The sequence below is a fragment of the Mytilus californianus genome, unplaced genomic scaffold, assembly GCF_021869535.1.
Source record: "Mytilus californianus isolate M0D057914Y unplaced genomic scaffold, xbMytCali1.0.p SCAF_1, whole genome shotgun sequence".
Lineage (NCBI taxonomy): Eukaryota > Metazoa > Mollusca > Bivalvia > Mytilida > Mytilidae > Mytilus > Mytilus californianus.
Genome location: NW_026262581.1, coordinates 80,684,272 through 80,700,014, shown reverse-complemented (window position 1 = coordinate 80,700,014; position 15,743 = coordinate 80,684,272). Strand labels below are relative to the sequence as shown.

Below are 15,743 nucleotides of genomic sequence, written 5' to 3'. Positions count from 1 at the left end.
TAGGTAAAACAGAGTATCATTACCACAGAATTGATACAGGTGATGCACCACCAGTTCAATCAATGCCCTACAGGCAAACACCACAAATGAGGGAAGAAACAGAAAAACACATTGATATCATGTTACAAAATGACATAATTGAGCCATCAAACTCTCCTTGGGCATCACCGGTTGTATTAGTACGCAAAAAGAAAAGCAATAAGGATGCAAAACAAGAGTTTAGGTTCGCAGTGGACTATCGCAGGCTGAACAAATGCACATTAAGGGCAAAATTTTGCATCCCAAGGGTTGATGATGTCTTCGACACAGTTGCTAATTCAAAAGCTTTAATATATTCAGTACTGGATCTCATGAGTGGATTTTTTCAGACACCACTAGATCCAGAAACAAAACACAAATCTGCATTTGTAACACACCAAGGTATTTACCAATTCAAAAGAATGAGCTTTGGGTTAACAAATGCACCAATGGCTTTTCAAATGCTCATGACAAAAGTTTTAAAAGAATTGAACTGGAAAGTAGCTTTAGTCTACATAGACGACATTTTGATTTTTAGTAAAAATTTTAAAGAACATTTAAAACATTTACAATTAGTTTTTGACAAGTTAAAACAAGCAAATCTTACACTTAATCCAACAAAATGTCATTTTGCAAAAGAAGAAGTACATTATTTAGGCCATATTTTGTCCAAAAATGGTATTAAAGTAAACCCTGAAAAAACATCTGCTGTGCAAACATACCCAATACCTAAAAATATAAAACAGCTACGCAGTTTCTTAGGATTATGTAATTATTACAGGAAATTTGTTCACAATTACTCAAAAATTGTAACTCCACTCACACAATTAACACAGAAAAATAAGAAATTTATCTGGACACAAGATTGTCAAACAGCCTTTGAAACATTGAAACACAGCCTTGTCTCAGCTCCAATCTTAGTGTTCCCAGACTTTAATAAACCATTTGTTTTGTCAGTGGATGCATCTGATTATGCTATTGGCTATGTTCTTGGACAACTAAATCCAAACACAAAACTCGAACATGTCGTAGCTTATGGGGTAGATCTCTAAATAAAAATGAACAAAAATAGCACATAAATGAAAAAGAAGGGTTAGCACTAAAAGAGGGAATTAAACATTTTAATCCATATTTGGCCACACAAAAATTTACAGTTTATACAGACAATATAACAGTTCGTTGGATAGAAACAATTAAAAACATACAAGGGAGACTGGGTAGATGGGCACTTGAACTTCAAGGATATGACTTTGAAATAATGCATAGACCTGGAAAGAAAAACAATGCAGATGCCCTGTCAAGAAGAGAATATGAACAGCAAGGACCAACATTCTATCCACATACTGAAGCTGAAGAAACCGTTGCAAGCCTGATTGACAACAATTATGAAATCATAACATTTGATTATGAAGGAGATGAAGAACAGCAACTAAACATCCTTGCTATAACAGATAATACAGATGATGACACATTAGAAGATATTGACCCAGAGCAATTTAAAAAACGCAAAACATTTCGTCATCTACAAAGACAATGTCCAGATTATGTTGAAATTTTTAACTACAAATTAAATGGTCAAGTACCTCAAGAAAGACAGAAAGCCAGACAACTTGATGCAAAAGCCTTCCACTATGAAATTGATAATGGCATACTTTACCACTTTTTCAACGCAAGATCAAGAAGCCTACCAAAAGGACAGAACATGGTCAAGCAGCTGGAAATACCAAGAACCCTGCGTAAAGAAGTACTAGAAGCTTTCCATGACAATATTGTTGGCTGTCACCAAAGAGAAGAAAGAACTTATGAAGCTGCACGTCAAAGATATTACTGGCCAAACATGTATACAGATATAAAAACATACATTAAGACTTGTGAAATCTGTCAAAGGTCTAAAAGAGATACACACAGCCATCCACTTCCATTAAAACCAATGCCAATAGAAGAAGTATTTTCAAGATGGCACATGGATATATTAGAACTTCCAGAGACTCCTGAAAAATACCGTTATTTGCTGTTGGTGGTTGAAAGTGGATCCAAATGGTGTGAAGCCTTTCCCATGAGGACACAAGAAGCAACAGAAGTAGCCAGCATCCTTTTTAGGGAGATAATTGCCCGTTTTGGTGCACCCCGCTGTATTGTATCTGATCAAGGAGCTAATTTTCTTTCGAAGCTTGTTGCAGCTTTATGTGAGCTTCTCCAAATTAAACGCCACTATACAAGTGCATATCATCCACAAACAAATGCAGCATGTGAACGGATGAACTCCTTTTTTGTCCAAACATTGAGAACGCAACTGGAAAAACAGACAGATTGGCCAAACTATATAGCACCTATAATGATGGCTTATAGAATGACACCAGCTACTCAGTCTACACAGTATTCACCTTTTCACCTTCTCTTTGGACAAGAAATGAGAGCACCTATTGATGTTGCCTTAATTCATAAGTCAACATTGCCTAAGAACCACAGAGAATACCTCAATAAATTTATTAAGAACCTTCTATTAACAAGGAACATTGCTGCAGAAAACACAAAAAGGGCACAAGAAAAATACAAAACACAGCATGACAAAAGAGCAGTAAAACCCACATATTTGCCTGGTGACAAAGTAATGCTATTTTGTAAAAAGGTTAAAAAAGGACAAAGTCCAAAATTAACAGTTAGGTGGACAGGCCCATTTACAATAACAAACCTTGGACCACCAGACTGTAATACTTTTAAGCTAAGAAGAGACAGTGATAACAAAATCTCAAAGAAATTAGTTAATGCAAGTCGTCTGAAAGTATTTAACAGTAAAACAGACCGCCCTGACTACCTCCTAGATGACACTGATGATCCATTTGAAGAAGATGAGGATGATGAAGATGAAAATCATCAGGTCCATAATGAAGACACTGAAAATCATAAACAAGACACAATGTCTAATTCTCAACCCCAAAATGCACCTAAGAATAATCAAAACAAAAATTATCAATCAAAACTTTCAAAGCAAAATAAAGCAGTGCTTCATGACAATTTAATAGAAAGAAAGCAAAATACAAATAAAACTGCTCAAAAAGCTAAAACAGAAATACAAATTACACCTGAAGATGTTGAAAGGATTTTATCATCTGCTTGGGTAAACAAGAAACTATGTTACAAAATAAAAATCAAAAACATGTCGAAAACAGAATGGGTACACCAAGATAAAGTACCAGAAAATCTGAGAATAGAATTTCATGAAAACAGAACGCATACTGGTAAAAAGAGAAAAAGACCATTACAAGAAAACAAACATAAATTTTTTGAACCTTCAAATGAATCACAAAATGTAACTGCAATAGACCAAAACAATGATGCAAAATATAAACAAAGACCAGAAATAAATTGGGATATATTTCCAGTACAAGCTGTTAAACTGGAAAATAACAGATTTTTTGTCAAAACTATATTGAGAAATAATAAAATATCACATTATCAACCTTTAAACAGAGTAAATGGGGAAGACCAGCGTGCTTTCACAAATTTGCTTGCTTATTTTTATGGTGACCAGTTTTATAACATTATGTTGGCTCTTACAGGAAACTCACTAACAAAAGATATTGGACCATCATGTTTTCTGCAAGGCTCTCACATTACACATTTTAAAATAGAAAATAATGTCCCAAAATGTTTCATACACTACGAGCAAAGACATATATATGATCCAGAATGGGTGCCTTTTGAAACTTGTCCCCCAGGACTTCTTAAAATTTTCCAAGATAAATATGAAGATGAGTGGTTGAGATGTTATAACTAAATATTCAAGTTGTATTATGCAATGTGACAATGCTTATTCTTTTGTATCGTTGTAAAGTGTTGTTTTTGTACTGAATTTCTGGTTAAAGTACACCAATATCAGTAGTTATAGTGTCTGTTAGTTTAATCCTGCTGGACAAATGTATTCATTACATTAGTAGTTCTAACTATTAGATCCTTAAATATTGCAGGTAGACGGCACAGCTACTGATGTATTTTTTTAAAACCAATTTTACTTCAGATTATACAAATGTACTTTATCAATGATACAAATAGATATATCAAGTGTTCCCTATATAAATTGTATATAGGCATCACTATATTAGCTGTGGTTTTTTTTTATGACTTAAAACATTTTTAGTGAAAGAGTAACAAATAATTAGGGAGTACCTAATCAGGAAGTATAAAATAAACTGGCGTACAGTTGTTAAATAAATAAGAAATAAGAAAAGAAAAGAAAGGCATAGGAAAGTTAACTTATAAAGAAGAGAAGAGAATTGGAAATTCTTACATGAAGTATATAATTTTTTTAAATATTTATAAATAGGTAATACAGTTACTCGCCTGAAATTGTGTTATTCTTATGACTATTTCAAAGGTGAATAAAAATTCCCCAATTAAAATGAGGTTAAAATAAGGTATAAGGGTAATTTGGTGTCCATGTATGATTATGATATTGGTTGCACTTATGGTACTTAATGAAGAAACCTACCAATGGTGGACCCACAAAATAGAGAAATGGTGGACCCTAAACATAGAGACATGGTAGACCCTAAACATGGAGAAATGGTGGACCCACAAAATAGAGAAATGGTGGACTCATAAAAGGAGAAATGAAGAACCCACAACCTGGAGAAATGGTGGACCCACAACATCCAGAAATGGTGGACCCTAACATAGAGACATGGTGGACCCTAAACATAGAGAAATAAACTTATGAATTTTAAAATTATTGGAAGACAAACAATGAGGGACATGATTTATTTAGCTAGTGAACATTTATTTAATATTATAGGAACTAATAAGCAGAGATTGTGACCTTAAGTGACATTTTAGTAATTAACCTTACATGAATAAGGATGAAGATGAAAGACGAGCGTGAGCGTGATGAAAGTTAACAATAATATCCACAAAAAAAAAAAAAAAAAAAAAAAAGAATTTTTAAAATTACTCGAACAATTAAACAGAAAAATGGACCAGGTGGACATGTTTAACAATGTATAAACAATATCGTGAAAAGTAGTAACTTTAATTTGACTACAAGTGGTGTATAATGTGAAAATGGTGTTATAATACATTTATTGCCTATATTAAATATGTGTTCAAAAGACGCTTATATATTGCTTATTTGAATTTTTGCTTGTTATGATATAGATCATTTATATTGCTATTATGTTATTTTAATCATTTTTTTTTTCCAGATCTTAACAGATTAATTATATATATATATATAATAATTGCATACCAATGTATATGTCTAAATATGTATTATTTTCATTATAATAATATGACTTGAATACTGATGTGTGTAACTTGCAGCTGATGACCAATATGGATAAAATATTATCAATCTTATATTTCAGTTATATATTGCTATTTTTATGCCCCTTTGTGCACCTAGAAATACTTCATGAAGTATGCCAATGAGCTCATTGATTATGTGAGAGTTGGACTTGTCAATATTAGTGAACTTCAGAGAACTTCCCTGATATGGACAATCTAAACTTGACCATTCCGCAAACCAAGAACATGTATATATATAGTAATATTCTATTTACAGGAATCAGTCATTTAATTGTTTTCACAATAATTTTTTTTATATATTGTAATATTTTATTGACAGGAATCAGTAATTCAATTGTTTCACAATATATTGTAATATTTTATGGACAGGAATCAGTAATTCAATTGTTGCTATATGATATGTGTATAATATTTTTTTTTTTTTAATGATGCATTTTGTATTTTAATTGAAGATTGCAGGAGCAATCTTGGCGACGAGGGGAAGGGTATAACCAGTATATTTTAGATGCAAGAATGTTAAAATGTGGAATTCAAATAATTCTTATAATTCAGTATTAGTTAAAGATATTTAGCACTAGCTTAAGAAATAATTTACTTGATAAATAATTAATATAAATCTTCACAATTTTAGATAAGTGTAAAGCAAATTATTACGTAATCCCCTGAGGGTTAAATGACAATAGAGAATTAAGAATTAGAGAAGTGTTATATATACAAAAGGGATTTCTTACTTTTTAAGATAATTTAGGTTATGTCACAAAGACTTGATATTTGGGAAAATAGATAAACTAGTATTATTATGTAAAGTAAATATATTGAGTATTAATGTTATGTAAATTGAATAATGAAAAACAATATATGTTGGTTGACCATAGAGTTTGGGACACTTGTATTTGAGAGTTGTATTTTACAGTTGTGTTTGACACTTGGATTTAGACATTTGTTTAAGACAGTTATACATTTTAGTTATTGGATTGATATTAGACATGCTGTTATATTATGTCTCATGAACTTATGTAGTTGTGATATGTGATTATTGTGATTGATAAACTACACTGAATGCTGATTTAATAAACATTATATATAGAACTGTAACCAAGACAATCCACAGTCTAATATCTAGGAGACTGATTTGAGGATTCGGTCACAACTAAAATGTTAAACCTAAATAACCATGCACCATAAACTAGCAGTATTACACAGAAGATGAATTCCACTTAGTATATAATTTATTTCCAAGACTGGAACTTGTCACCAAGGCTGTGACTTCCAAACTTATCTTTCACAATGATTGTACAATATATATATAAGAATTAAACAATTAGCTATGGTCAATTATTACATAATGTGTTGACAAATATAAACAAGTTATTATCCAGATAAAGAAAGATAAATAATTAACAAGACTCTTTTAGCAATATCTCTAATTTAAGAAGGATAAAGGATTAAGCCCTAAGGTATTATTGTCACTTTGTATGTAATGTCCATTATCAATTAGATATATAAAAACTTATTGTCCAGGTAGACAATATAATATAAAACATAATTAATGATAAATTCTTTGAGTCTCAAACATAGCATTAAAAACCTAAACACAGCTGAAAGTCATTTTAACTCTGTCATACATTTCTCCCTGTCCGACTAAAACATTTCCACATGTTTTTGAATAATACTTTAAAATGAATTTTTGGAAAGACGAGATTTGCGTTTTGAAATCTTTGAACTACTGTTGATTGAATGTTTTGAATTTTGCTTCTGAATCAATTTGTCAACAAAATCCATTGGAGACATACGTGTCTCTGTATTAACTATAGTTCCATGTTTCTTGATGGTTGAATTTGTACATTGAACTGATGTCAGATGTTCCATTTTACTTTTTAGGGTCTTATTTTCATCCTCCAGTTTTGAAACCAATTTAATATGGGAATTTCTTTGTTCATCTAGTATTCTGTCCACATCTTTGTTTGTAATGAAATATGTTTCCTCACCATCAGAATCAAACATTGTTTCTTCTTCTTCTAACTCTTTATATTCCTCAAGTTCTTCTAATAGTTCACTGTTCCTTTTAGTAAGTTCTTCCAGTATTTGATTTCTTACAGCATCAGACTCTTTGTATTGGTCCACTGTTAATGAGAGTTTTTCATTTTCCTGCTTTAAATCTGATGTTCGGTCAATGAGTTTGGTAATTGTTTGCTGACCTCGAATTATTTCATTTACTAATTTTTCTAATTCACACTGAAGTTCACTGACCTGATTTTGTTGATTAATTTTGTCTTCCATGAATTTCTTCTTAACATTTTTCAGTTCTGTTTTAATTACACATGTTACATCCAAATATTTACCAAAATTTGCATCCTTTAAGTTGGAAAATGGTAGTTCACGACATATTTTCTTGTTCTGAATGTATGTGTCCATTCTCTTCCTGTCTCTTTGAATTTGCTTCCCAGACTTGTGGTTTGATTTCAAAGTGTTAATCCAATTTCCTCACATCACTGGTTTTGCACATTCTTGCATAATGTCCTGTTTTCCTACACTTATAGCAACTCCTAGGTAATGAATAACATACTTTATACAAATGTTTATTTCCACATCTTCCACATGTTGGCATTGTTGGTAGCTGGCAAGGAAAATAATTCCATTGTCTCCACTGTGGTTGAAATGAGTAGTTCATACTGTCTTTAAACAAAGTTTCTCTGTTTGGGGGTAACTCGCTGTGCTGCTGAGGTTGCCGGAAAAGGCGGTCCTCGACCATGTGTAACCAAGACAATCCACAGTCTAATATCTAGGAGACTGATTTGAGGATTCGGTCACAACTAAAATGTTAAACCTAAATAACCATGCACCATAAACTAGCAGTATTACACAGAAGATGAATTCCACTTAGTATATAATTTATTTCCAAGACTGGAACTTGTCACCAAGGCTGTGACTTCCAAACTTATCTTTCACAATGATTGTACAATATATATATAAGAATTAAACAATTAGCTATGGTCAATTATTACATAATGTGTTGACAAATATAAACAAGTTATTATCCAGATAAAGAAAGATAAATAATTAACAAGACTCTTTTAGCAATATCTCTAATTTAAGAAGGATAAAGGATTAAGCCCTAAGGTATTATTGTCACTTTGTATGTAATGTCCATTATCAATTAGATATATAAAAACTTATTGTCCAGGTAGACAATATAATATAAAACATAATTAATGATAAATTCTTTGAGTCTCAAACATAGCATTAAAAACCTAAACACAGCTGAAAGTCATTTTAACTCTGTCATAGAACTTTGAATCTGTGTTGCGTTTACATGCATTCATATGAAAGCTACCAGCTAGTTCCCCCAACCTAGCAAGATGAGTAACCAGGTCAGGAACGAGCAGAGTACTGGCCTTGGTTATACGTTTCTTAAATAGCAAGTAAGTTAAAGTTAATGTTAAAAATAAATCGAATAGCAAATAAGTTTAAGTTAGAGTTAAAATAGATAAAATAGAAAATAAGTTTAAGTTAAAGTTAAAATAGATAAAATAGAAAATAAGTTTAAGTTAAAGTTAAAATAGATTAAATAACGAGTAGGTAAAAAAAAAAAAAAAGATAGAAAGTATAAGTTAAAGTAAGTAAAAAAAAAATCTATGTAAGAAATAGGTTAAATTAAATATGGAGTCATTGATAAAGCTAAATTTGAAAAAAAATGTCTAAATTGAGATAAACGATTATATATGAATTATTATATTTAAGTACCTAAATATCTTTATTAAAAATGCTGATAAAAAAATAACATTTAATTTGGAAGACTTTAAATGGCAAATAAGATACTAAAATGGTGATGACTGATGTTAAAGAAAATAAAGAAATATATGATGATTAGTAAAATATTTATAGTTTACTTAATAGAAAATACAAAAAGTAACTTACAGTAACTATTATATTGAAATGTAATATATCTTAGAAGTTAACGTTCAGGCGGTTCAAATTCATTTAACTTCAAAGAGTAGAAAGAAATACCCTTGTTTATATGAGAATCGTAAAATAATGCCTTAAACTTTAACCTTCAAAAGATAAAAGTACATAAAAAAATAAGATCTGTAAGAAGAGGTTGGTTGTTTAAAGACTTAAAAACAGAAGAAAATGCCGAGGTTAGGTAACGTGTCCTAGAAGGAACAAATATAGAGAAATAAATAATTACTAGTAGTAATTTAAAGAGAAATGCACGTGTAAAAATAAATAAATGTTGGTTGATTGTTTAAGTTTGAATGGTTCTATAGCGATTACGATAAAGTGTTGAGTAAACATGTGTTTTAAGGTTCCCGTATGTAAGAATTTAATGTTAGTTTAATCATAAGAATTAATAGTAGACGTCCTAATTAATTAAGTGCTAAATATGTTGACCTAGCTAGTCATCATGTAAAACCTTGATTAAAGCAAACATAATGTATTCTTGCATAGGCAAATCTTGATCCATAAATGTAAAATCTTAACTGTAATCAAATGTTTTAGAAAACTATCCATTGTAAAACAAACAACAAATCCGACTAAAGTAGTATAATATAAAAATGAGGGTCTGATCTGCAGTAGTTCTGGAGTCGGAGCAAAGTACCCAAAAAAATATGAGCATACTCCAGAGAGAGGAAATGACTCGGGTATGTTTGGAGTTCGAGTAGACCTCCAAGAAAAGTGGGCGTACCACATATAAGAAATAGAGAAACGAAAATAATAATGATAATAAAAAAAAACACCAACGCTCTTACAATAATGAATAAAAGGATCTGTAAATGTAAAACATTTAAGATAAAATTGTTTTTTTAATAAAAAAAAAAAACCCAACAACAGAATAAGAATATCTAAAACGCAATAAGTCATCATGGTCATAACAACTTGTCTAACCGATATATCTAATATCAACGGATCATAAACCACTAAGTCATATAGCCAAATCCAGTTAAGAAAATATTAAAAAAAAAATCGTTTTTAAAATTAAAACAAGTTTAAGAAGAAATAAATTCGAATGTAAAATTGCGGAGCAATTTCTTCGAACAACAAGGATATATAATGATGGTAAATTGAGGTAAAATATTTAAAGAAATACATTTTAATATTTCATATAAAACTAAGTTAATCTTACATGTATTTGTAGAAAATAAATAATTCTTGTATAAAGCTTTTTGTGTAAAAAGATATAATTAGAAAGTCTCTAATGTTATGTAACTTTTGATATATAAGTATTAGATGTGAAATTCTTCCTATTTGACACTTAGCGATATAAATAAGGTTTGACAGCTTAAACTCTTAGAAGTATTTCCTTTAGCAAATATATTAATTCTTTTCTATTGTTCACATAGAATTCTATCTAACCAAAATAATCGGATTTCCCTAATGGTCATAAAAACAAGGTATTTAGTAATTAAAAATAGTAACCCCAAATTATGTAAAAATGTGAATAAGGTAAAAGAGATCTAACCAATAGAAACTGTTCTTATAAAAATAAGTATTCTAAAAGTCATTTTGATTGGTGAATAAAACAAGTCCAACCAGCACGTGTTCTTAGGGTTTAAAATAGGAAACCCTAAGGAATCAAACATTACTCTTATGGTTGGACTCGAAATAAACATATATAGACATCTTTGTTTTATTCACCAGGTTCGTAAACTTATAAATTTGTTTAATGAAAAATATAACGTAACCTTATTAATCTTTTAATGTAACTATTTTATAACAGAAATCTTTCTTTATTAACGTTACCATAAATATCATAATAAACTATTTTAATTAATTAATGAAGTATTTTGATAATTGTTAATTCAAGTTCATTTTAAGAATCAAACTCTTTTATTTCATATTAATGTATTTTGATTAATTTACTCTTATGGTTGGACTCGAAATAAACATATATAGACATCTTTGTTTTATTCACCAGGAGGCCTCGAAAGAACGCGAACGACAGTCCCCCAAATTGAATTAACAATTATCAAAATACTTCATTAATTAATTAAAATAGTTTATTATGATATTTATGGTAACGTTAATAAAGAAAGATTTCTGTTATAAAATAGTTACATTAAAAGATTAATAAGGTTACGTTATATTTTTCATTAAACAAATTTATAAGTTTACGAACCTGGTGAATAAAACAAAGATGTCTATATATGTTTATTTCGAGTCCAACCATAAGAGTAATGTTTGATTCCTTAGGGTTTCCTATTTTAAACCCTAAGAACACGTGCTGGTTGGACTTGTTTTATTCACCAATCAAAATGACTTTTAGAATACTTATTTTTATAAGAACAGTTTCTATTGGTTAGATCTCTTTTACCTTATTCACATTTTTACATAATTTGGGGTTACTATTTTTAATTACTAAATACCTTGTTTTTATGACCATTAGGGAAATCCGATTATTTTGGTTAGATAGAATTCTATGTGAACAATAGAAAAGAATTAATATATTTGCTAAAGGAAATACTTCTAAGAGTTTAAGCTGTCAAACCTTATTTATATCGCTAAGTGTCAAATAGGAAGAATTTCACATCTAATACTTATATATCAAAAGTTACATAACATTAGAGACTTTCTAATTATATCTTTTTACACAAAAAGCTTTATACAAGAATTATTTATTTTCTACAAATACATGTAAGATTAACTTAGTTTTATATGAAATATTAAAATGTATTTCTTTAAATATTTTACCTCAATTTACCATCATTATAGGAGTATCTGTTATGGTTTCGTAATTAACATCAACCATAAAGAATATATAAACAGTTGTATGTACAAATTATAAACAGTTGTATGTACAAATTATAAACAGTTTCCTTTATACACAGTGCTCCATTTCACATGCGATTCGATGTTTATCTTTTAATCCAGACAGGTGTTTGGAATAAGCTTCTTTTCATCGTAGTTTTAGCTGACGGCGTTAATCATCTTATCGACCAGTATAGTGTGGAGTGACCAACGCTTACTGTACTTTCAAAATTCGTTCACATTCATTTGTGATATCGCAGTATAGTGTGGTGAGACCCACGCTAACTACATATCCTCATACTTTTTCGATGGACTATAACTGTTTCTTGTTTTCACTAGTGAGTTTTTTTTTATATATTATGGATCTGGTCAAAGCTGTCAGGCGATTATCTTTTTAATTTAACTTTCTTTTTCTCTTTTTGTTGATTTAGCGTCCTAGCTCTGATGGAGTGTAGGGCAAAACACAGTTTTCGAGATATAAGTTCACAATTCTGCTCTACTTTCTTATTTAAGATTATTTCTGGCCGACGATGATTAATTTTCGTGCAGTCCAAAATTAATTGTAAACTGGTGTCTGTCGTCATGTTGTAAAACGATATTGTAGTTTCTCTTATCAAAAAGTCATCTAGTTGGAGGCGGAGAAATGTCATGATTTGACATGAGAGCGAAAGTAACAAGGGAAGCAATTTTATCGAACCGCATCCCGGACTGTTATGAGCGACATTCAACACCTTCTATCTTGTCCGCCATTGTTCATATTTGTTAAGAGAACACATCTCTGTTTTTAAACATTCAGTCATGTATGAAGGACACTTACACCCACATAAACGAAAATTAAAATCAATCGTAATTTATACTGAAATGTGTATGACTTGCGAGTATTTTTACTCTTTAGATTTTTTGTGAAAAGAGTCTCTGATTTCAAATATCGTTACAGGTAAAACAGGATATGCCATATTAGCTGCCAAGATTAGAAATATGGAGAACAGAAGAAACGAGCGAGTTACATGGACAAGATCATTGGATTTTATTATTTCTTGTGTAGGATTTGCTGTTGGCATGGGGAATATTTGGCGCTTTCCATATTTGTGTTACAGAAACGGCGGAGGTACGAATAAATATGAATGTTCATTTTCATATGTCGCTATTATGATTGTAATTACGAAAGTGAGAAAAAATAGAACAAAAACATAGAATTTAAGATACAAAATAATGATAAGATAAAATACTATATATATGCAGCAAAACGGAAATATCACAAGAACAACAAAACGTAATACTAAAAGAGCACGGCGAAAAGATCCACAGTCCTACTGAACGGTATAGGTTTGATAAGCTTTACTTTATGCATATTTCATTATCAAAACAAGAAAATGACCAAAGATAAAAACAAATCAAGTGTTTAACTTTCGATGTGATCTCAAATGTGTCTTCGAAATTATCTTAAGTGATATCTTAACTGATTCGAACGATAATTTATGATTGCATTGCCCATTGCATTGAAAACGTCACTTCTATTGATTGCCGAAAAATAATTTCAAACTATGTTCTTTAAACTTATTTGATTTTAGGAGCCTTTTTCATTCCATATATTATAATGTTGATTTGTGGCGGAATTCCAGTATTTATGTTGGAGGTGGGTCTAGGACAGTACATGAGTCAAGGTGGCTTGCATGCTTGGAATATTGCACCTTTATTCAAAGGTAAATTTAAAAAAAAAAGAGGCGAAAGATACCAAAGGATCATTCAAACTTATAAGTCGAAAATAAACTGACAACGCCATTGCTAAAAAACAATAAACAGCTGGGCCATGAGCGCATGATACGCCCGTCGTCTTGTGTGTGAATTTTTATGCAATAATCATAAATAGTTTCTGACATACGGCGCGACATGCGAAAACCCCCCTTTGTTTACAAAAAAAATCAATATCTCTAAAATGAGATTATGAATCAAAACCAAAAAGTATACAGATCTTTAGATTAATATAACTAAGAAGTGTGTAAAATTTTAAGCAATAATCATAAATCGTTTTTGAGATACGGCGCGACATGTGAAAAAGTCCTCCCTCTTTTTTTACAAAATACTCAGTAACTCAAAAATAAAATTTTGAATCATCACCAAAAAGTATACAGATCTTAAGATTAATATAACTAAGAAGTATGTAAAGTTTTAAGCAATAATCATAAATTGTTTTTGAGATACGACGCGACATGTGAAAAAACACACACACCTGTTTTAGTTACTAAGTCCCGTAACTCAAAAAGTTTTAATCTTATTTTCACAAAAAAGTATACAGATCGTTTGACTATCATAAGAAACAACTATGTTAAGTTTCATGAAATTTGGTTAAGTCGTTCTCAAGTTACGGTGCGACATGTTTACGCCGGACAGACGGACAGACGGACAGACGACATTTGTATACCATAATACGTCCCGTCAAAATTTTTACGGGCGTATAAAAAGACAAACAGAAAAACAACAGTACACAAAACACAACATAGAAAACTGAAGACTGAGCAACACGAATCCCACCAAAACTGGGGCTGATCTCCGGTGGCGGTGCTCCGGAAGGGTAAGCAGATCCTGCTCCACATGTGGCACCGTAGTGTTGTTCATGTTAGTACAAACTCGGTGATAAGTCTAATTCGGTAGGTCACATTCTTAGGAAAGGGGACGGTATTGTAGTTAGACAATTAGAACATATCCGTTATCATCTGTGAAACGGATATTCCATAACGGCCAACAAACTCGCATGCATATATGTTTTAGTGTATACATGTATAATATGCATATGTTTTAGAGTTATAACATTTCATCTGCCGATTGTTTTGTTTTTTTTTTTTGTGTCGGCAACATATTGGGGTTAGCCAAGAGACATTCACCAATCTGCTATGGCCTAATTAACAGACTTTTACTTTTCGGTTTATTATACACTGCAGGAAAGCAGTCACCAGTGGAGCAGAAACATCTAACGCTTCCTGAGCACCATTATAGTTCACCCGATTTTAACTGGATTTACATTTTTAATATTTAGTATTTAATGGGCTTTTGCTTGTCCCTATAGATTGTTTCCTCCTTTTTTGTTCTTTTTAATATTTATCTTTTTTTCAACGTATGGCTTTTGATTATCCTTTGGTATCCCTTTAAACAATCTTTTTATTTCTAAAGAGTTGCGTGTCGAAATAAATTTAAAACAGTTTTCTGTTCCCTTCATTTTCCGAGGGAACCCACTACCTAACCCCATAAGTTACAAGATATACCATTTTATGAATATTCTTTAGAACTTGCATTACTACATAAGACATACTTTATTTATTGTATAAACAACCAACTTAGTGATAATATTATGTTCAACTAAACAAAATAACATAGTTTGTTAACAAGGTTTTATACAGTGTATCAGATCTAATTCAAAACAACGTATTGACTTCTCTCAAACGATTGGAAGTTTCCTTTATGAGATAGGTTTAAAGCGTTTAATGACATGGCTTTACAGTTCTTAGAACAAGAAGATTGTGTTTCAAGAGTAGTAGGGTCAATAAAACCTAAAAATGTACGTAGCCATACATTAAAAGTTACCATTCATTATCTTATGTTTGCTCACACGACTAATGTGACAGTAGTCATAAACAAAAAAATAATAAAACAAATGTTAACTTGACAAATTATCATAGCAA

The 15,743-nt window shown here is 30.8% G+C and overlaps 1 protein-coding gene across 1 annotated transcript in view; it reads left to right on the top strand.

Moving 5' to 3' along the window:
- LOC127724539 (sodium- and chloride-dependent creatine transporter 1-like) overlaps nucleotides 1-15,743 on the top strand; it is a 64,000-nt gene that overhangs the window by 25,877 nt on the left and 22,380 nt on the right. Inside the window, exons 2-3 of the mRNA XM_052231521.1 lie at nucleotides 13,004-13,174; nucleotides 13,638-13,769. Of these exons, the coding sequence (XP_052087481.1) occupies nucleotides 13,004-13,174; nucleotides 13,638-13,769 (303 nt within the window). The remainder of the gene's footprint in view (nucleotides 1-13,003; nucleotides 13,175-13,637; nucleotides 13,770-15,743) is intronic.